This window comes from Talpa occidentalis, unplaced genomic scaffold (assembly GCF_014898055.3).
Source record: "Talpa occidentalis isolate TD23 unplaced genomic scaffold, MPIMG_talOcc4v2.1 talOcc4.6, whole genome shotgun sequence".
Classification (NCBI taxonomy): domain Eukaryota; kingdom Metazoa; phylum Chordata; class Mammalia; order Eulipotyphla; family Talpidae; genus Talpa; species Talpa occidentalis.
The window spans coordinates 122715030-122736083 of NW_023604972.1; the positions used below are offsets into that span (position 1 = coordinate 122715030).

At 43.2% G+C, this 21054-nt stretch overlaps 1 protein-coding gene across 9 annotated transcripts in view; it reads right to left on the reverse strand.

The window, feature by feature from the left end:
* Positions 1-21054, reverse strand: part of RAI14 (retinoic acid induced 14) — a 129040-nt gene that overhangs the window by 16714 nt on the left and 91272 nt on the right. For all 9 annotated transcript variants that reach the window (XM_037529201.2, XM_037529204.2, XM_037529203.2 and 6 more), the window contains exons 4-7: positions 13538-13626; positions 4630-4694; positions 1035-1092; positions 282-352 (exon numbers count right to left, since the gene is read on the reverse strand). In XM_037529201.2, the coding sequence (XP_037385098.1) occupies positions 282-352; positions 1035-1092; positions 4630-4694; positions 13538-13626 (283 nt within the window). The remainder of the gene's footprint in view (positions 1-281; positions 353-1034; positions 1093-4629; positions 4695-13537; positions 13627-21054) is intronic.

Genomic DNA, 21054 nt, shown 5'->3' on the forward strand with positions numbered 1-21054 from the left:
TAGAAGGAAAATAACAGATCTACTATATGGGCTAATTTATTTCTAAAAATCAAGACATTAAACCTTATTAATATTTAGTTTGAGGGTATACTACACCTCAACCCTTAGAAACAAATACACATAGATAGTAAGTGCCTAATGGAAAATACTAAATCCACCTTGCAGGAGGGGATCTAGGTTGGAAAGTAAGAATTTTGCCAAGTACTTTGCTCTTCTAGCTTCTTAGTGACACTTGACGTAGCCCAGAGAGCTCAGGAAGCCAGTGGTCGCCTGGTACTTACCAAATCCTTGAGGTTTATGGGGCTTTTGTGCTCACAAAGAACTTGCACGGCTTGAAGGCTGCCCTGTGCCGCTGAGGGAGAGGAAAACAAACACCACAACCATCACAAAGCCACACTCACAACCAGGGCATCAGAACCTCTAGAAGGAACAGCTCCTTGTTAGCCCAGTTTGTAGACAGTCAGTCTAGCTGATGACGACAGACGGTGTTAGGAAGCTTCAGAGGTGTTTCAGGTGACTGTTAAATTTGGTGATATCCAAACCTAAAGGTAGTGACTGTCAGTTGCCTTTAGGCAAACACTGGTTTAGCTTTTCATTACTTTAGCTTTTCCACAGTTAGCACTAAACTTGTAAATCTAATCATCTCCAAATTCAGTGTCCCTTGAAGCTGTGTGATAATAAAACAAATCATTGGTAAATGAAATTAATATCCCTTTTGCACCTCAAACCAAAAAATCTGTATCACACGACTTGAAAAATATAAACGTGTTTGACTATCTCTTCGTTTAAACAAGAATGTTGAGTTCACTTAAATATAACAAGCAGAACAGTTTTTACCGGTTGTTTGGCCAGCAACTGATGAACACTAGATCTACAATGTTACACATTTTGTAAATTAAGTAAAATGGGAATACATAGCAATGAAGGCAATGAAGTAGCACCAGGACTTATAGAGTAAGGTTAATGATTTAAATAAGGAAAATGAAAAGCTAGTATTTCTTATGGCAGAAAGAAGACAAGAGAATGAAAGTTACCTGCGTAGTGTAAAGCTGTTTTCCCAGAGTTGTCAATACTTTCGGCTGAACATTTAGACTACAAGACAAAAATAAATAAATGCATATAATAAAATTCACTCCTGTTCAGTTCACCCTTTTCCTGAAAGGTATGACAGACTCATTAGAAAGGATATAAACATGAATACTTTAATTATTTGGAGACCCATATCCACGTAATCATGACACAGGCAAGTTGCCCACCCCCTGCTGCTTCAGCGTGCCCCGCTTTCCCTGGTACCATCACTCTGCCACTGGGTCATCCCCACTAGCTACCAAACATGCTCTCAGATTTCCCATCTTGATCCCAGCATTCCCCCACCATTCCCTGCCCTGACTCTCTAAGCCCTTTCAAAACCAACTTTCTCTTGAGAACTGCCCACATGCATCTTCGCTCCCTCACTTGCCATTCATTCCTGAGCCCACTGCAGTTGGGTGTCTGCTCTCATGACTGCAGGCAGGAGGTTCTAGTCTCGGTCACCAGCAACCTTCACATTTCCAAGGACAATAAGCACTTCTGTCCTCCACATATCAGTCACCTCACACCTGCAGGGCACTTCACCTTCCCAGCACCCTGTTCTCCTGGCTCCTACAGCCCTACCTCACCCGCCCCCTCCTGATATTCCTCCCATGACTCTGGCCACACCTCCCTTGAGCCACACACACAACCTTGGCGTTCCTCAGCTCCTCGCTCAGCTCTCCGCCTGGGCTATCTCATCCACATCTGTAGCTTGAAATACATCCACAGCTTGAAACAAAAGCCAGTGACCCCCAAATGCATTTTATCTTAATAATATCATGTAAGTCTCCTTACATGGTAAATATTAGCTGTATGTGGCAGGAACTGTTCAAATAATCATTTTAAGACTCTTAGGAACCCTAGTTAGATATTATTACTCCATTTTCAGAAGAGGAAACTGGGGCACAAATAAGCTAATAATTAGCTCAAATCACATTAAGTGGCAGGGCAGGATTCAAACCCAGACAAGCTGGGTAACAGCCTGTGTTCTTATCTGTACACAACAGGTGCCATCTTGGAGCTCCAGGCTTGGTATCCCACAGCCTAATTCTCATTTCCATGCTACTGTCTCCCCAGCACCTAACGCACAGCAGGCCAAAACTTCTGGCTTCTCCCCACACCCTGCCTGATCACCCCCTCTCTTCCTTGTCCCTGTGAAAGGGCCACAGCAAACCAGTCACTGAGCCAGAAGTCACTGAGTCAACTCTGATTTCTCCTCTTTGATTTCTCCTCCCACCTTTAATCACCACGTCCTGTCCATTCCATCTCCAAAACTCACCCTGGATCTACTCTCTGCTCCTCCACCGCCACACTTACCTGAGCCAGAACCTTTGCACCTGGACAGCTATGACCCTTACCAGTGTGTCTCTGAGTTCTGCTTTTCCTCCCTTTAATCATCTCTCTCTAAAGTCAGGTATCTTTGCAAACTGTGAATATTAGTCTTCACTGACAAGCCTTTCACAGCTCCACACTCTACTCAGGTGAACCACAATCTGCCCGTCGGAGCCTCAGAGCGCCTGTGTGCTTCTCCTCCTTACCGCTTTGCCCAGGTCTGCTCACTGGCTTGCCCTCTTCTGTAGTGCTTTTCCTTAGCCCTTCTATATTCTCTCTGTGGGCTGCCTGGACTGCTGCTCTTTGCACTGTTGAGGCCTCAGCTTGAACAGCACCTGCCCATAAGGCCTTCTCTGATCATCCACCCTTCACTGGGCCTGCCCAGCTGCCTGTTCATTTCCTTCCTAGTGTTGTGCAACTTGAACATGTGTTTGGGACTTACTTATTTACCAGAATCCAAGTGCCATCAGGAAAGGGGCTGTGCGCTTGCTTGGTCAGTATTTACTCAGAGCCTGACCCAGTGCACCATGTCATGGCAGATGGTAAGGAAAATGTCTAGGAGGCCAGAGAAAGGAGGAAATGCAGAGGATGCAGGGATGAGTGGTGGCAGGGGACAACAGGGATCACATCGCAGAGGACATGGCTTGCCAAGATGAGAGGGGAAGAACTGACCAGACACAGGTTCCGGCAAATGCAACTCAAGGGGAAGACATCAGAGTCATGTTTTAACAACCACCCAAGAAGGAGAAGAGCATTCAGACAGTCTGCAAGTGAGGGAGGCAGGAACAGGCAACTTCAGAGTGAAGTGTTCATCTGCCCTTCAGTGGTAAGAAGAATGGAGATCAAGTTACAACTTACCATGGTTTGACCTAATTTTAGAACAGCACAAGGGACTGTTTAAAGGCTTCAAAGATTCCAGAGAAAAACCAATCCATTTGCATAACCAGATATAAAATTACATTAGAGGCTAGAATATCTGGTCGTTGCCCATGAGGATTTCCAGCTTGTCGGGTTCATTCTTCCTTAAAATCAGAGCCAGATGCAAGGTCTGGATAGTCAAGCCAGGATGGGAATGGTGAGTTAAAATACAAATAAGTTTTAAAAAATGAGGTAGGGCCCAAGATGTGGAGGCAGGGTACCTGAACAATGATTTTCATTATCCAGAAAGCCCGATCCCAGAGGTGGAGATAAGAAAAGTTCTCTTTTAATTGTCTTTGGGGAGAAGTCTCATAACAAAAAATAATAATCACAGATGAAGATCTATTTTTCTTGAATTTCGCCTCAAAGACCTGTTAAGGTTAAGCATTCCTGGCCCTGGCAGGAGCTCGCCTCATGTAATGTTAGACAAGAACAGGACAAGTCAAAGAATGTGACCACGTCTTTGGTCTCTGCATTAGAAATGCAAAGTCAAATTAAAGCAAGATGCCTTGGGTCCCACACCATGCTCATGCCAGCAGAGACCACAGTTCAGCAGAACAGACAGTACTCCAAACACATATTTTTATTGCTCCGTGCTGTTCCTGAGAACAGCCAGCTTGCTCAGTGACTGGGAACAGCTGGGGGTTACTGTACAAAGTGCTATTGGGAGTTCATTAAATATTCATCTTTAAAGATTTAGGGCAATTGTCACCTTAAGTGATCATTATAAACTTCCTAGCAAAGTTATCAAACCATGGAATTGGTTGGAAATTATCAAGAAGAATAAAACCAAGAACTTAAACAAAAACTAAGAAGCAAAATCTCATCAAGTTACATACCAGGAAGTCAAGGTTGAAATTCTGCTCCTTAAGAATTGTAGTCTACCCATGGTTGAAAGACAGAACATGAGGATATTGGAGATACTGTATTGTAAGACTCTCCAAGAGCGTGGCATTTTTAAAAAAAAAAAAAAAAACCTAACAATTGAAAGGGCACAAGTCTTTCAAAATAGGAGGCGCTGAACAAATGGGTTTTAAAAAGGCTGGATCCCAGAGAGATACTCTAAATTTTGATTAGGTTCCCTTTTCTACCAGTGGCACTGCGATTAAAATACTTTTCTTGGCTACAACTGTCATAGAAACCCAGGTTCTGGGACCGTATTTAAAAGACTGTGAGGGAAAGGTAGAGAGAAGGGAGGAAGGGGGGCTGGGAGGGAGGAAGAGAGAGGTTGTTTGTTGGTTCATAGATAAGGTTACTTTGAAATTTTAAAAAAGACAGGATTATCATTTTAAGTCATTGCCATTTTACCTGAAGGAGCTTCCTGACGCACTCGTGGTGGCTGTTCTTGGCTGCGAGGTGCAAAGCACTGTGTCCTAAATGGGTTTAAAAAGAAAAAAAAAAAAAATGAAAAAAAAGGCTGCATTTAAAATCTCTCTCTTATCTCTGTAATGAAGACAACTATGAGGAAATAAATTGGTCTCCAACAAAGACAGACTTATTACTCTTGAGAGTAAGTGCTCAACTGCTTATCTGTAAAGTTCAGTGTAACAAAAGCAGGGAGAAGGCAGAACATCCTGCCTGCTGGATAACACTGGGGCCTGCTGGATAACACTGGGGTCTGCTCCAACTGCATTCTGTGGGGTACAGCGAAGCTCTGGGCAGGCAGCTTGCCTGGGCCTCATGCTAGGCAGCTTGCCTGGGCCTCACGCTAGGCAGAGGGGGAGCTCTGCTTCTGGCTGTCAGTGCCGTTGCCCAGGGCCCGCGTCCACAGCAGTCACACAAGGCTCTGACCACCCGGCCTGCAGGCCAGCAGAAAACATGCCAACACCCAGCCTGCAGTCTCTACTGTGGGCCTCGTGTTTCCCCTCCTCAAGTGTACTCCAGCTCCTGAGCGGAAAATACCTGGAGTTCTCAGATATTCAAAGTGCTCCTGCAAAAGGAAGATAATAACCACACACGGTTCCAGTCTTTTCAGAACATGGCACCAGAGTGAGGCTCCCTGACACTTCTGTAGTCAGACAACTAGGGAATCCTAATGTTATGCCCAACTCCCACCATTGCCTAATGGGCTGGCACATTGTCTATGCAAGAGGGACTCGGGCAGCCTCAGAGGCAACAGGTACTGCCACCAGTGAGCAGACACCCACCTAGGGCCTTTACAGTTGCTCTTTGCCCTGCTTCGTTCTTCTGGGATAATCACACACTTGCTCTCTCACCTCCTGCTGATGCCACTGAAATACTACCTGCTCAGTGAGGCCTTTCCTGAGCTCCCTATTTAAAATTCCAATACTTGGGCCTCCCTGGTAGTACAAGGGGTTAAGTCTCAGCACTGTGAAGCTATCGCCAGCCACTGCAGCACAGGTTCGATCCCCCACCAGTGAGCTAACCCACAAGGTGCAGCAGACCTCTCCTGTCTTGCCCATTGCTCCCCTCAGCAGTGTATTTCAGTAGATCCGCCTGTTCTGCTCCCTACTTTGTCTCTAGTGAATCCTCTCACCCCTCACACCTCTGGCCTGTACCCCAGCTCTTGTATGCATAAATAAATCTTTAAAATAAAATAAAACTCCAATTCATCCCCCCACCTTTTTTAGCCTTACTCCCTGCCTTATTTCTTTGTTCTTCAGAATAGATGCTCCCTCCTTGCTGTGCACACAAGTCCACGCGTGCGCACACACAGAGTAGTTCATTGTTTTTGCTCTTTGCACTAGAAAAGGAGCCCAGTAGTGCACCTCCCACACTACTGACACAGTGGGCTCCCAGCACTTGTACACTTGAAAACATATGTTCGTGGAGAGGGTATAGGGGGCGGGAACAAACATCACCACTGCCAGTCAACCCAATAGACCAGGAATTCTTAAATTCTGCATTTTCGAAACAATGTGACTCAGATCCACCCAACGTGTACCATGTTAACAACCCAAACCTTGGGACACACTCAAGCAAGACTTCTCAGTCTCAGAGCCACTGACATTTTAAGCTGGGGGGCTATCCTGGGCACTGCAGGAAGTGAAGCAGCATCTCTGGCCTCTACCTATTAGATGTCCAATTGGGGTAAACAGAGATATCTCCAGATGTTGTCAAATATCCCCGGGGAGTGGGGAGGGTGCAAGATCATCCTGGTTGAGAATCACTGGCTTAGAGGAATAATTTTCTTTTTTTAAAAAAGATTTATTTATTTATGCATACAAGAACTGGGGTACAGGCCAGAGGTACGGGGGTGAGAGGAACCACCAGAGACAGAGTGGGGAGCGGAACAGGCAGACTGACTGAAATACACAGCGAGGGGAGCAGCGGGCAAGACAGGAGAGGTCTGCTGCAGCATCTGGGTTGCTCCCTAGCTGGCCGGGGATCAAACTCGTGCTGCAGAGGCTGTCGATAGCTTCACAGTGCTGTGCTTAACCCCTTGTGCCACCAGGAAGGCCCAGAAATAATCTTTTATACAGTGGCAAGTATCATTTCTCTTTTCTAAATTAGTCCTCACTCTGCTACACTGACTAGAAGTCCACTCATTTTTAGAGAATTCTATGTTTAGGAGATAACACATATAAAAATTTAAAAGAGGGTTTTAGGACCACAGTGATCTGTACATAAGCATGTGTAAGGCCTAGAGGCGAGATCCCTTTTTTCTGAGACCAGCTGTTCTGAGAGTTTAAGGGTCTGCATGAAAGGGGGAAATTTGGTGGGGCAGAGCACTGAGAAGCAGTAACCCCTCCACCTCCCCCCAACAGTTGACAATGGACATTACGAAATGAGATCCTTGGAAATAAGAAGACAAAGACTGTCTCTTCATTTTCCTCATTTTACTGAATAAATCACCCTCCTTCCAAAATATTTTAGCATGTAATGGCACTGAATTCAGTTTCATTATGCATCAGACAGGTGTGGGTGGGTTAACCTGTCCCCCAACTGTCATTTACACCAATGTTTCTAAGGACAAGCACATTGTATTTTAAGCAGATGTCTTACAGATGAACTGTTGGAACCTGTCCTGATTATAAGCAGGAGACTGTTTATGTCATGCATGCGATGCGGTCACTTGGTCTATGCATGGAAAAATGGTATTCATAAACAGCACCCACTGGAAAAAGGCACAGTTCTCCAAAGACAAGATGGTAGAAAGATTTAAACAACTCATCATAAAATAAATAACAGATTTTCAATTCACTCCAAGTATTCTAGACATACCTGGAAATAAGTGCTGTGTTTCTAAAGAAACAAAATTCTTTTATTCCCTCGCTCTGTGGTATGTTTTCCTAACTAGGAACACTGAATTATTTTTCACTTAAAAAATGTCTTAAAGTGCAAATGACGCATCAGTCCCTGGACAGCATTATTCTGAAGGGAAATGTCTCTCACTGCTGCCATTAAAACAAAATTCTCTTTCCAAATGCAAATTTTATTGGAGTAAATATATTATATTAGTGGCAATGTCTCACTATAAGGAGATAGCACATAAGTCTGTCCCCCAAACAACCCAATCCTGCTGTAGACCTGTCAGAAATATCAGGAAGCAATTTCCCTACAGGCAAATTAACAGGGCAACACTAATTCAAGTGAATTCCAGCAGAACTATGCCTCTAAGTAAAAGGGACAGTGTTATGAATGCACAAGTCCATTCACCTTGCTTTTATGGCCATTACAGTGGCTTTAGAATCCTGTTACTGAGAAAGCCTCAGAGGGAGAGCCCAGGGACACCTGGGACACCTTCCCCAAAGGACCTCAGACAATAATAATTCCTTCAATTCTTTGAATATATACTTGAAGTACATGCAGAAAAAAATTAAATCGACACAGTCACAGGATACAAAGACATGGCTAACAGATATCAAAAGGCCAAAGTTTGATTAATGATAGCTTGAGATCCTAACACAGAAACACTTAGAAAAATAAAGAAAATTAAATGATACTCAAAGCACGCTTAAGCTTATCTTAAAAATCAGTGTTTTAGGATATCAGAGATATCTAAATATTTTAATGTATTAATAAAAGTGTAAACCTGGCTCTTACTTATACTTTTAAATATATTTAAATAAAATATATTTATTTTTAGAAATCCTCATCCTGACAGCAAATTTTTATAACCAAAGCACAAGTCCATTCACCTTGGAATGAGAAGGAATTCACCAGGAATGAGAAGATTTACTTACAATAACCGTTACTGTGAAAGTTATAAAATTATCCCTTAGTCTCCCCTTTTTTTAAAATCCTATAGCTTTACACTGCACTTTATACAGACTCAAAAGATTTTTTGCATGAGTGTGCATCATTGGAAATGTTATTTCATCAGCTTAGATTATGCAAATGAGTTATGCAAATGCCATCCCCTGCAAATGAGTCAACAGGCAGCAAAGTACCACAAATTATACAACTGTTTTGCTTTCCCCTTATTCCAAAATAAAATATGAATTTATGGACTTCAATTTGCAGTGACATTATCAATACCCATTCTCTACAGTGCCTGATTTTTAGGATATTACACTTCACGTGGCACCAAATTGAGTGGGATTAGGGAGCATGATGGAATGAAAGGCCACCCAGAAATCAAAACCAGAGCTAAGCCAGCGCCTGGAAACCCTAAAGAAGATAAGAGTTCTCAGGTTTTCCCCTTCAGCAGACTCTGTGCAAACTTACCTCTCACTCTCCTAAGTCTCTCTTCTTCTATGAGAAATTGTTTTATTATGTAAGTCAAATGCACAATTGCAGAGAAAATTTAGGATATGGAAGCATGACAGAAACTGCTCATCTTTTAGTCTGTTCCCACCTCCTTCTAAAAGCAAAACCTTCTATCTTTTTAACTGGACAAATTGCTGCCCAGAACTTCCCAGCTCCCCATAAATCCAGGTGTGGCCGCAAATGACGTCTGTCCGTGGAGCTCTGAGTGTGTCTGCCCGCCGGCTCTGCTTACTCTTCCTGTTGCTGTGGGACACGGTGGGGCACCATCAAATGCCATTAGGATGAAGGCACCACCCAGGGATGGTGGAGGAACAGGATGCTCTGGAGGGGCAGAGCTGCCATAACAGCTTGGAAAAAGTTCTACCCTGTTTAAGCCACTTTTATTTTGGTCCCTCACATGGGAGTCCAATGCATACACGCACTAATAATGGGAACCTGAAAGCTAATGCTTTAGAGAAACACTGATAACAAACAGAAGGTTCTTATCTTCTTCAATCTTTTGTTAATGCTTCTGTTTAATCCTATTTCAAAACTCTTGCTAAATGTGGAGATATTTCCCCGCCCCTCCAAAAAAAAAAATCAACAACTAGGGAGTCAATTTCTATTTATCTGGGAGAAGAGTTTGAAAAGAAACAGACAGAAATGCCAATTCCTCCATCAGTGAAGAACAGAGCAAACAAAGCAGCAAAAGGCGCCAGACAAGGGATGCAGGACCAGTTCAGAGGCAGCGTTCCCCCTACACCCACCCCAATCTGGTCTGGACACGTCTGTACTTCTGTCTGGCAGATCGGCCATGAAAGAATTAAGGAAACACGGCCAGACCAAAAGCCCAAGTCACCAGCCGCTACACGTCTTCCGGGTTTCTTTTTCTGAGCTGTACAAAGAGATTGTCAAACCTTTTCCTTATGTTTTTACGATGAGAGATCTTTTCAAAAGCCCCATGTGTGAGGGCTTAATGGTGACGCCAGCGAAGCAGCAATGATCACCGAAACAGCAAGCTGTCTCAGGAAGGTGATGCCCACACAGGTCACTGCACTGTGGCCTCAAGGTCATCTCCAAGAACACGATTGCTGCTGTTGTCTTGTCACTACACTCAAGGCCTGATTTTCTGACAGCTCATGGCCTTCACAAGTCTTTGTAGGGGCAACATAAAAGGTTTCTAAAGGTCAGGTTTCCAAGCATTTCGTATGAAAAAGTATTTGAATCTTTTCATTCACTGCACCTCTGTCCTACACCCTAGTTCTTCTATGCGCAAAAATAAATAATTAAAAAAATACTTTATGACTTAAATCTAGTCAACAAAGGCAGGAAATTGTACTAATTTGACCATCTTGTAGACTGTGGGTAAAATGAATAAAAAGAGTCCTTTTAATTCTGTTTTGTAAGGAGGATTTAAAAAAAAAAACAAAACACTGCTGGGCAGTGAGACTTATGGGGACAACTTTTTTATTTGTCCAGCTCTCACTGGGCTCTGGGATCGAGGTGATAGTATAGCAATGCTCCAGGTAGGTTTATTGAAGAGATACTACTGTAAAGGTGGAGCCATTGAATTCATCCCCTAACCACAGTAAAACGTGTTAGCCTAGTAAAACATGAGCACGTCCAAGGCACAGTGACTGACGTCCATGTCCTTGCCTAGATTCTGACATGCTTTCTTGACAGGGCAAGATGGGGGTAGGGGCTGTGGCCTGCAGGAAGGGCACTGGCGTGGGCAGCAAAGGCATCTCATTTATCTTGATTGTCATGACAGGAAGAAGCTGGAGAAGTATTGTTCTAGATAACGCAAAGGACATTTCCATGCACTTTTTCCCACGCAGCTTTTTCCTTCTTTTGTTCTCGCATTCTCTTTGCAAGCTTTCGAGAAAATGTGAGAAGTCAGTGCCTCACTCAGCACACGGTAAAACAAAAAACCAAGGGCCCAAGTGCTGACCTCACTGCTAAAAAATGGTAGGAGAGAGGGGAAGTGACTGCAGCTCGGGGACATTCTCAAGTCCTGGAATGTCTGAACAATGTTCCGGGGCCACAAAGTGCTATGGATTCCACTAATTTCACTCAGAGTTAAAAAAAGAAAAAAAAGGATGGTGCCAGTTCCCACAGATGGGTGCCTAGAGGCCCTGGATGGGACCTCAGCATCACCCCTTTCGTGTTGCTTCTTGCGGGGCAGTGTTGGGGTGTCCAGGCCTCTCTGCCAATGCTTCCCCAATCTCTAAACACTGAGTTACAGCTCTGCTGGTAAATACAAACTCTACCCATCTGGGGTATGTGGCCACAAAGGCTGTGCTTACGATCTTCACGTGTGGGACAATGGTGGCGGATTATCTTAAAAAAAGGAGGGCAGGATGTAAAGTCTAATAGTTAATATGATCTCAACTATGTCAAAATGTGCCAGGGAAAATCTGGAAGGAAATACAGCAAAACAGCACAACAGTACAAAGTTGTTCCTGTAGGAGCATTGGTTATCTTTACAGTTTTCTATATTTCCCAAGTTTCTACAATGAGCATGTATTAGAAAAACATTTTTTATAATGCAACTTTTCTCCTACAATTAAAAAAAGGAAAGGAAAGGTTTAGTCATTAGGGGGAATAACTGGACTCCTGTCTGTGTCTTAAAATCAAATGCAGTGAACACGGCTATATTGTCTTTCCAATTTATTCCCTCATAAATTAAGATTTCCCTCAAAGAAGTCACTTAAGGAAGCCATTCTTCTGCTGGTATTGCCATTTCTGAAGATCCTTTTGGAGATTTCCACGGGAATGATTGTAGTGGCAGGAAGGGCACAGAGTAGGTTTTCTCTGACCCTATGCAGACGGGTAAAGGAGGAGTCCTGGTGCCCTTGGTGGCTTTTCAAGCTTTTATTGCCATTTTACCAGGTTCATGGCAGGCAGGGGTGACAGGGTGCCGGGCAGCCAGGAGGCTGGTAGGCCTCCCAGCCCCCAGCAAGTCTTCGATCTTTCTGGGCTCTCTGGCCTTCTCTTTTAGCCTCGGCTTCTCTGCTGATGCTGCTCTCGTTCTGGTCTCGACTGGTCTGGTCCTTTCGCTCTGCTGGCGTCCCCTGACGCCGCCCTTATAAGCCCAGTCTCTCAGCCCAGGTGTGCCCAGGTGTGCCCACCTATGCATGCCTACACCCTACTCCAGGTTTCTGCCATCAGGCATGCATTTAATCTAATGGCAGGAGGGCAAAAAGCCTGATACTTACTCTACAACGATCAAGGAAAGTCATGGTTACTTCAATCACACCCTATTTTTGATCAAAAATGTTTTTACCAGTTTGATACCTCACTTATCTGATATGACTTCAAGTGCCTCTTAGTATGTTCTAAAAAATAAATCTATTCTCAAAGAAAAAAGATTCCCAGTCACTGAGAATATTTAAATTAAAGAAAGTGCCATAGACTTTTGGGAAACAATTCTGAAACACGTTTTCCAACCATATTTTGAGTAATAATCGCATTCTTCAATATGTCACTGACCCACCAAGATGACTGCTCTGAGGAAGCGAACGTATTTTGGGGGAGGGTAAGGGATCTGTTATGGATTAATGAGAAACTTGGTAAAGATAATGGAGTTAGACTGATTTCATATTCCAGTAAAAATAACAAAGTCCGATTAGAAGGCAAAAATACTCAAGTACAGTGACAAATCCTCATATTTGCTTTGCTCCTTTGGTGTGGCCTGCAGGGGCAGCCTCCCAGGCTGGGGTCCCCAGGGCCCCATTTCCTGTAAAATAATGTTTATAAAAGATAAGACTACACTACCTTTTCTCTCCCTTGGGCATCACTTGTCAGCACTGGCTTCCCATTAGAATCACCTGGGAAACTTTACACTAAAACCACTCGGTTGGCAAACTCCAAACGATGGAATCTGAGTCTCAGAGGGCAGAGCCTGTGTTTATGTGAGAGACTGGAGCACGTGAATATCTCTTTATATTCTTTGCTTTTTCCCTCCTTCCCTTCAGCGCGCGTCCCCTCATTTCTCTCTACTTCTCCTCCCTCCCTTCCAATCCCAGGTGACTTGAACGCACAGAAGAACAGTGAGGAATAAAAACTATGGGCCCCTGGTCCAGATGAAGATCATGACTTCTGTCTGCAGAGCTCATCTCAGCCAGTTGAGAAACTGAGATTCTAGATAACGCACTCCATTTTCCACTTACCATGACTCATCAAAGCAAAAATTATGGAATACAGAGTAGTGCTAAGACCAGAAAATCTGATCTCATATAAATCTCAGAAAAATGTTTCTATATCATTGAACATGATGTATATTACATATATTCTAAACTACAATCACTTCTTGTATATGGTCACACTATAGCAAATGGGGCATAAGAAGCATAGGCTCTCGTTGACTAACCACATGGAAGATGGAAACACGCTTGTAAAGGCACAAGTGAAGAAATCAAGTCACAGGCTAGTTATGGGCGTTGATTCTATTTCTTCTTTGGGCTTATCCGTAGGTTGTAGATTTTCCACAGTGACCATGTGTCACTCTTGTGACACCCACTTTTGTGCTGGCCTGTTGACCTAAGGGAGAAAGACCACATACCGGCTGTGTCCTGGGCTGTCACATCCACACCGTGTGTAACCATAACTCTAAGGCATTCCATGTGTCCTTTTGTGGCAGCAAGATGGAAACTGGAAAAGAGGAAACACAAGCTTCTTCAGTTTTCTACTCTTTAGAGTTCATTCCACAACACTGTTTGCCTCTTCTGGTACACCGTCTCCCGCTTTCGCTCCACAACCACCCACCATTTTAAAGATGAGGAGTCTGAGGCTCCAAGTGGTCTGATAATTTGCTCATTGACCCTTTTTATTAAGTAATGGAGCAGGAGTGCAAACTTAAGTCTTCCAACCCCAAGCCTGAGTAGAAAAAAAGGAAGACATTCAACAAATAATTTTTCTGTTATAAGAAACAAGTTAAAGTGTCCCATCCAGATTATTCCTGTATCATTATTTTATCAACTTTTTCCTGTTGTCTAATGCTTTTACCAACACCATTATTTTTTAGTAGTATATTCTACAAAGAGAAACTTATCGAAGCCAAAGAACAGTCAGGTTCTTGGACATCAACGTCAAAGCTATCGTGTTGTAGCTGGAAAACAGAAGTTATGCACAACTTTTAAGTGGCTAATTGGGTCAGGCATCCTCTGACCCACTTTAATACATTATCTCTTTTCATTCTTATAACAGCCTTTAGGACAAGTTCTTTTACTGTCTCCATTAGATGACAGGTGTCTACACTCTGTAAACAGCCAACAATTAGGCTCCAGAAGTCACTGACATTGGGGAATACAATCCATGCTCAATGTGTTTAGACTTGCCATTAAAAGAAGGGATAACATCTGAATGCCTCACCAAACTTCTCTGAAGGGCCCAGGAGTAAGGAAGTTATGCACACAGGAGGAAAGAACAATTCCCCTGGGCACCATGGTGAAGGGCCAAAAACCTTGGGAAGGTTTCTACGGTGAAGACCTTCTCTCTTCTGTCTCACTCCTAAAAGAGAGGTTAATGAGCCTCCAGTTCTCCTGCTGCCTTAGGTCTGTTCTAGGGAATTGCTTTCTCAGAGTACTTTCCATGCAGCATCTGAGTTTCTATACTTTGGATTTAATGCCCAAGCAATAAATTTTACAGGCTAGGACCTGTCACTAGGACCCAGGGTCACACCCAACTGGCAAGTCCAAGCGCTAACCCAATTCATATCCAAGCAGTTTGACTCCGGGAGACACCTTGGCTCCAGAGAAGCAGGCTGAACAAAGGTACACAGATCAGCAAATAGGGATACTTTGGTTCTGGTTACAAATAAGCCTGAAGTCAGCTATGTATCCTTGGGAAGTCAGTATCATCTCTCTGAGCCTACGTTCCCTTGCAAAAAATGTGGGGGTTGGATAAGATATCTGCTGTTTCAGTTCTAACATCTATTATTTGAGCCCACCTGACTGACCACACCAACTACTTCTGCAGCAATTTATGTGTAATGTTTCCTTACATTAGAAATTCACTTTGTAAATGATTTCACATTACAGTAAAACTCGGATCATATGGAATGACTGGGGAATGTGGTGACTTGTTTCGCTGGAATTCCTGATTAAAAGAATCTACCTAAAAGGCAGTAAATAATATGTTTCTTAGCTCTGTGCAAGTCACTTCATTGCACAATAAATAAAGTTCACCTGTAGGCAGCAAATCATTTATTTTAGCCGATCTTGGTGGAAAGTTTCTGACATTTCCCCACCTCTAGTAGCAATATACTGTAACAGAATTTAATTGCTTAGAGAACTCTGCTTTCAAGACCACTCAGTGAAATACCCCCCAGATCATTAAGTCCTAATATTTGTTAATATTTGTCTTCTTTTCTTAATGTACATTTGTTTGTTTCTGAACTGTTCATATGGCCAAGGAAGAACTAAATCCAAACTGCCTGAACAAGAGGGCAGTCCCTGCCTATGCTCCATGATTAGTGACTGGCACATGCACACAACACACTCGTACTATGTGTGTGTGTAGATATATAACTTTGATGTTTGATAAACGTGCAGTAGTATCTATAATAATGCTTCATGATCAATTTGAACCCATATGTAAGCCCATATTTTCTTTTTTTTTTTTTTTTTAGATTTATTTATTTATTTATACAAGCACTGGGTACAGTCAGAAATGCAGGAGGGTGAGAGAATTCACCAGAGCCAGAGCGGGGAGCAGAGCAGGCAGAAGGACCAAAGTACACTGCTGAGGGGAGCAGTGGGCGGCAGGAGAGGTCTGTGCGCCATGTGGGACCCTCCTCTGGTGGCCGGGGAGCAGCTGGGGATCGAACCAGCACCGCAGAGGCTGCTGGCAGCTTCGCAACCCAGCGCTCAACCGCTGCGCCACCGGGGAGGCCCTAAGCCCATATTTTCAATTACATATTTATATATGTAAATATGTAAAGCAAATAACACATATGATAATTGTATAGTCTGCTCCATTTTCATAAATGGAACACCACCATTTTATTTTCACACTTATGAAGAAACAGTACATGGCCAGAAAACCCCAAAGCCCTCATCCATATCTCCTGCTAACATGTAAAAAGCTCCCCAGGTGGCCCTTTCTGGTCACTAACCCCCTCCCCATGTAGCCTTCATGTTTTTTCTGTTCTGAGGTCTTTTGGATTGCCTTTGAATTGCAGGCTGTATTCATGGGGGTGAACCTATGGTTTCAAACAGACAAGGAAGCATTATTGTAGGCACTACTGTATGTCAATCGGTATAGTCAGCTGAACTTGATGTGCTGTTCTGTGGACGACCTGGAGGTGGTGGGGCTTCAGGACTGTCATTTGCCAGGTCAGCGAGCACTACAAGGGACAAGTGAGCTGTTAGGAAGCTGGGCTCAATATCCAATCCTACAATAGAAACGTCCCTAGACATTTGCTTTCTAAAGTAAAAGGCTTGCTACCAACCGAAATCAACCCATCTTTGATGTCTGCAGCACATTTTATTAGGGGAGGCAGTTAACTAAGCTTTCATCGCATGTTTTAATAAATTGTGTGAGACAGTTTTGTTCTGCCTCTCCTGTTAAAGTTTCTATGAGGAAGTAAATTTTCCCTCTATTTGGAAATGCTGTAATTTTTTTCCTGCAGACTATTGTGTCCTGTCGAGAAAAGAGTCTTTTCCCAATTCACAATTTTCACATCATAAATTTTACCTAAAACTTCAGCACTCAGGGCTCTTATATATAAAATGAACAAAGTGCAAACAAATGTAATTAGAAGCAGCTGGTTACATAAGATGTCTATGGCCTTAACTTTACCCTGTATATACCTAATATGTTTTTGATGAGTAAAATTATTTTTAGTTGATGTGATTCAATACATTTCAAGGTGTTTCTCAAAGAAGACTAATTTCCAGGTGTCTGCAGCATTCTGATATATAAAAACTGCTGCTCTACTTTCTAAGACACATGGAGATGGAGATGAGTATGAAGAGCAAGAAAAGAAAGAGCTGATATTTTAGCCAGGAGTTTTTCCTTCATTCTTCAGTCAGGCAGGGCACTCCACTATGTATTATCATTCCTTCACACTGAATATGCATTTCTGGGAAAAGGGAGCAAAGCCAAGAAACATGGTCTGTACTCTGCTCTTGGGGGATACTCACTAATCTCTGTGTCTATTTGCCCCACCAGATGGGTCCTCCACCTTTGTCCCCTGGGTCTGTGGCCCAGGAGGCGGGCCTCTGTAGGACTGTATCAAATGGCTGTCTCGTCTGCCTATGCTCCAGATAGGAAATCATGACTACTGACTGGCACATAATACACAAAATACACTCATACTATATGTGTGTGTAGATATATAACTTTGATGTTTGATAAACATGCAGTAGTATCTACACGTTTATCCAATAGAGACACTTACAAGAGATAAGTGGATGAAAAGAAAGAATTCAGGGTATTAACCCCTCCACTGCCTCCCAGACATACCACAGTAGCAGTGGCTGCCTCCCTCTGTGCAATTCACAGCTCTGTGGCCAGTCCTCCAAAAGCAATAGCAGTAGTTTCTCTGTTTTGATAAAACTGTTCTCTCCCCTAACCCCTTCAAGATCTAGGTCCAAGCATGATGCTGGAGAGGTTATACATAAATCTTTAAGGGTTCAGATCAAGCAGTTATGAATCTGAGCTTTGCCACTTGAAAGTGCATGATCTTGGGTAGAGTTCTTGGCATCTCAGACCCCACATCTGTAAAATGGGCTGTGAGAAATAAAGAGTATATATATATATATATATATATATATATATGAAATGTAAAGCATGTAGTAAACACTTAAGTACTATCCATTATTTTAGCCTTACCCCCCCCAAAAAAAAAACCACACACACAATAAAACAAACAAGACACAGGATGTGGGACATGTTGCTTAATAAAAGAATTTGTCTCTGATCAGAAAAGATAGGCCAACAAAAATTAAATCAGAACCACCACTGCTTAGGAAATAAAAGAGGGAAGAAGGAAGAAAGGAAAGAAGACAGAAAGAGAGGAGGGAGGGAAGGAGGGAGGAAAAAGTTATGTGCCTTGCCAGTGAATGGAAACTCAGGAACAAAGTTGTAGACAATCGCAGCTAATATAAAAGCCATCCAAGTCCAGCCTTGTCTAAATCTCACACTTGAGCTGCTAACATTCTGGCACCTTTCACGGAAGTGATAATCCCCATAGTGGGGGTTTGGCAGCAGCAAGTCATTAGCATTTAGCCTCTGAATTTGAACAAGAAGCAGAGCCAACTTTTAATAGGATACTCAAGTGGAAAGTTGGGTTTGGTGTGTGGAAAGCATGATCAGTCAGTGGCAGATCCTGGATTTGGACATGGCATTGAATAGGTTTCCTTTCTTATGCAAATATGATAAATGGAGGCTTCCTCATTGGCGGCAGTCCAGGTGACTTGATGATTTGGGGGCAACCAGATCTGAAGAGCAGACACGCATCTGCGGGGAGCAGATGGTGCCCTCATACATGACGTAAGGGCATGTTTGGTGGCCTCTAATAACCCGTGGCCTGCATGGCTGGTCAAAAAGCACAATTCTAGATGGAGTCTGCAGATTGGGCTGATGGGGGGAGTCAAAGCAGTAGCTTAGTAACCCCCCACCCCCAAGCATAGACAAGTAGTCTCGATAATGTTAATTCCAGGACAATGGACGACCTTAGGCATGAGATAATTTTGATATTTTTAGACTGGATATTTTAATAAATACTGTTACAGCAAAATACATTCATTCACACTTATCTTTACCATGATACTAGGGTATATATGTGCCAGCCACTATTCTAAGCACTGAGAAACCCATGTAAATAAAATAAAATCCCCGCCCACATGGATCTTCACTTTCAGTAGGAAGACTAAAGATAAATCAGTGTTTTTCAACTGGGGATGATTTTTGCCTTTGGCCCCAGGACCTTTGGCAATGTCTGGAGATATTTTTGATTATTCACTGAGGTGGAAGGTGTGTATAGGTGAATTTTACAGACATCTAATGTATAAAGGCCAGAGACGCTGGTAAATATTCCACACAGGATGGCTCCATACAACAATGACCTAAATGGGGGGCCTCCCTGGTGGCGCAAGGGGTTAAGCACTAAACTATGAAGCAATCTGCAGCCACTGCAGCACGAGTTCAATCCCCAGCCAGCCAGGGAGCAACCCACATGGCAAAGCAGACCTCTCCTGTCTCACCCACTGCTCCCTTCAGCAGTGAATTTCAATCAGCCTGCTGTTCTATTCCCCACTCTGTCTCTGGTGAAACCTCTCACTCCCCCACCACCACATCTCTGGTCTGTACCCCAGTTCTTACATGCATAAATAAATAAATCTTTAAAAAAAATGATCTTAACACCAATGATAAGGTTGAGAAATTATGTGATAAACCATTAAACACAAATGTATAATGCTGAAACACAACTCTATTTTAAAAAGTTAAAGACTGGGCCTCCCCGGTGGCGCAGCGGTTGAGCGCTGGGTTGCGAAGCTGCCCGCGGCCTCTGCGGCGCCGGTTCGATCCCCGGCTGCTCCCCGGCCACCGGAGGAGGGTCCCACATGGCGCGCAGACCTCTCCTGCCGCCCGCTGCTCCCCTCAGCAGTGTACTTCGGTCCTTCTGCCTGCTCTGCTCCCCGCTCTGGCTCTGGTGAATTCTCTCGCCCTCCCGCGCTTCTGACTGTACCCAGTGCATGTATAAACAAAACAAACAAAGAAACCAGCAAACAAATAAATAAAGCATGCCTCTATAAAAAAAAAAAAAAAAAAAAAAAAAAAAAAAAGTTAAAGACTGAAGAAACTACATAAGATTTGAATCCTTTTATTGAGATAGAATTCACATACTACAAAACTCACCATCTAAAAACATACAACTCAGTTGTTTTTCCTATATCCACAGAGCTGTGCAACCAACATGACTGTCAAATTCTGGATCATTTTCATCACCCTAAAAAAAATCCCTGGAAAAAAATGCCTGAATCCAGTAGCAGCCATGCTCTATCTGCATGCCTTCTCTGGAAAACCTTCACGTGCTTTCTCCTTCTATGGACTTGCTGTTCTGGGCATTGCATTGATAGAATCATGTGTGATCTTATGTGTCTGGCACATCCATGCTGTAGCACAAATCAGGACTTCATTCTTCAAAGAGATTTCATTGTATGAATACATTTTGCTTATTCACGTGTTGATTATGGACATTTGGTTCAAAGTTTCAACTTTTTGGTTATTAGGAATGAGGTTGCCAAAACATTCCTGCACCAGTGCTGATGTGGACATGTTTTCAATTCTAGTGGGTATGTGCCTGGGAGTGGAATTGCTGGGCCATCTGGTAATCATGTTGAACTCGTAGAAGAATTGCGACACTGTTTTGAAAGCTGCTCTACTATTTTCCATTCCCAGTAACAACATACGAGAGTTCTAATTTGTCTATTTCCTACCCAAGGCTTGCTATGGCCTAGCAATTTTTAATTTAAGAGATAAGAATTTTAATTACAACCTAAAATTTTCAGAGGAGAAACATTCACATCTTGTTTAATGAACACTTGGGATAGTTATTTCAGTTATTATCGGCTGAAATTTCCCCTTCCAGAAATATAAAAGAGCAAATGCAAGACAAATTAGGAACATCCCTTGGCTTTGTCTCCATTTGGGCCTGACTTCTAATTAAAAAGCGTGGCCTCTCCTTTTAAAGCCAAAAAATATCATTCAAGAGTCTGTATGGCAATATACTTCACAAGAGATTCTGTTGGCTTCTTTCTGTCTGCACTGAGATGGGTCAAGAATTCAGTGAAGGAGGGAGGGGTGGAAAAAGCTTTCATCCACCTCTGAGCCCAGATCCAGTGACAGGGATGCTTGCCACTGCCTGGGGAAAGCAGGGGGCACTCTCCAGACTCCCACAGCTGAAGTGACCTCACTTCAATGGCTTAAGTCTTGGCAACTCAGAATGGTCCGAGGCCCAGGAGTTTGTTAGAAATACAGGCTTTTGGGCCCACCCCCCATCTACTCAATCCAAACTTGCATCTGCAAATTTCCCAGCTGAGCTGCATGCTCACTGACGTTGAGAGGCCTGGT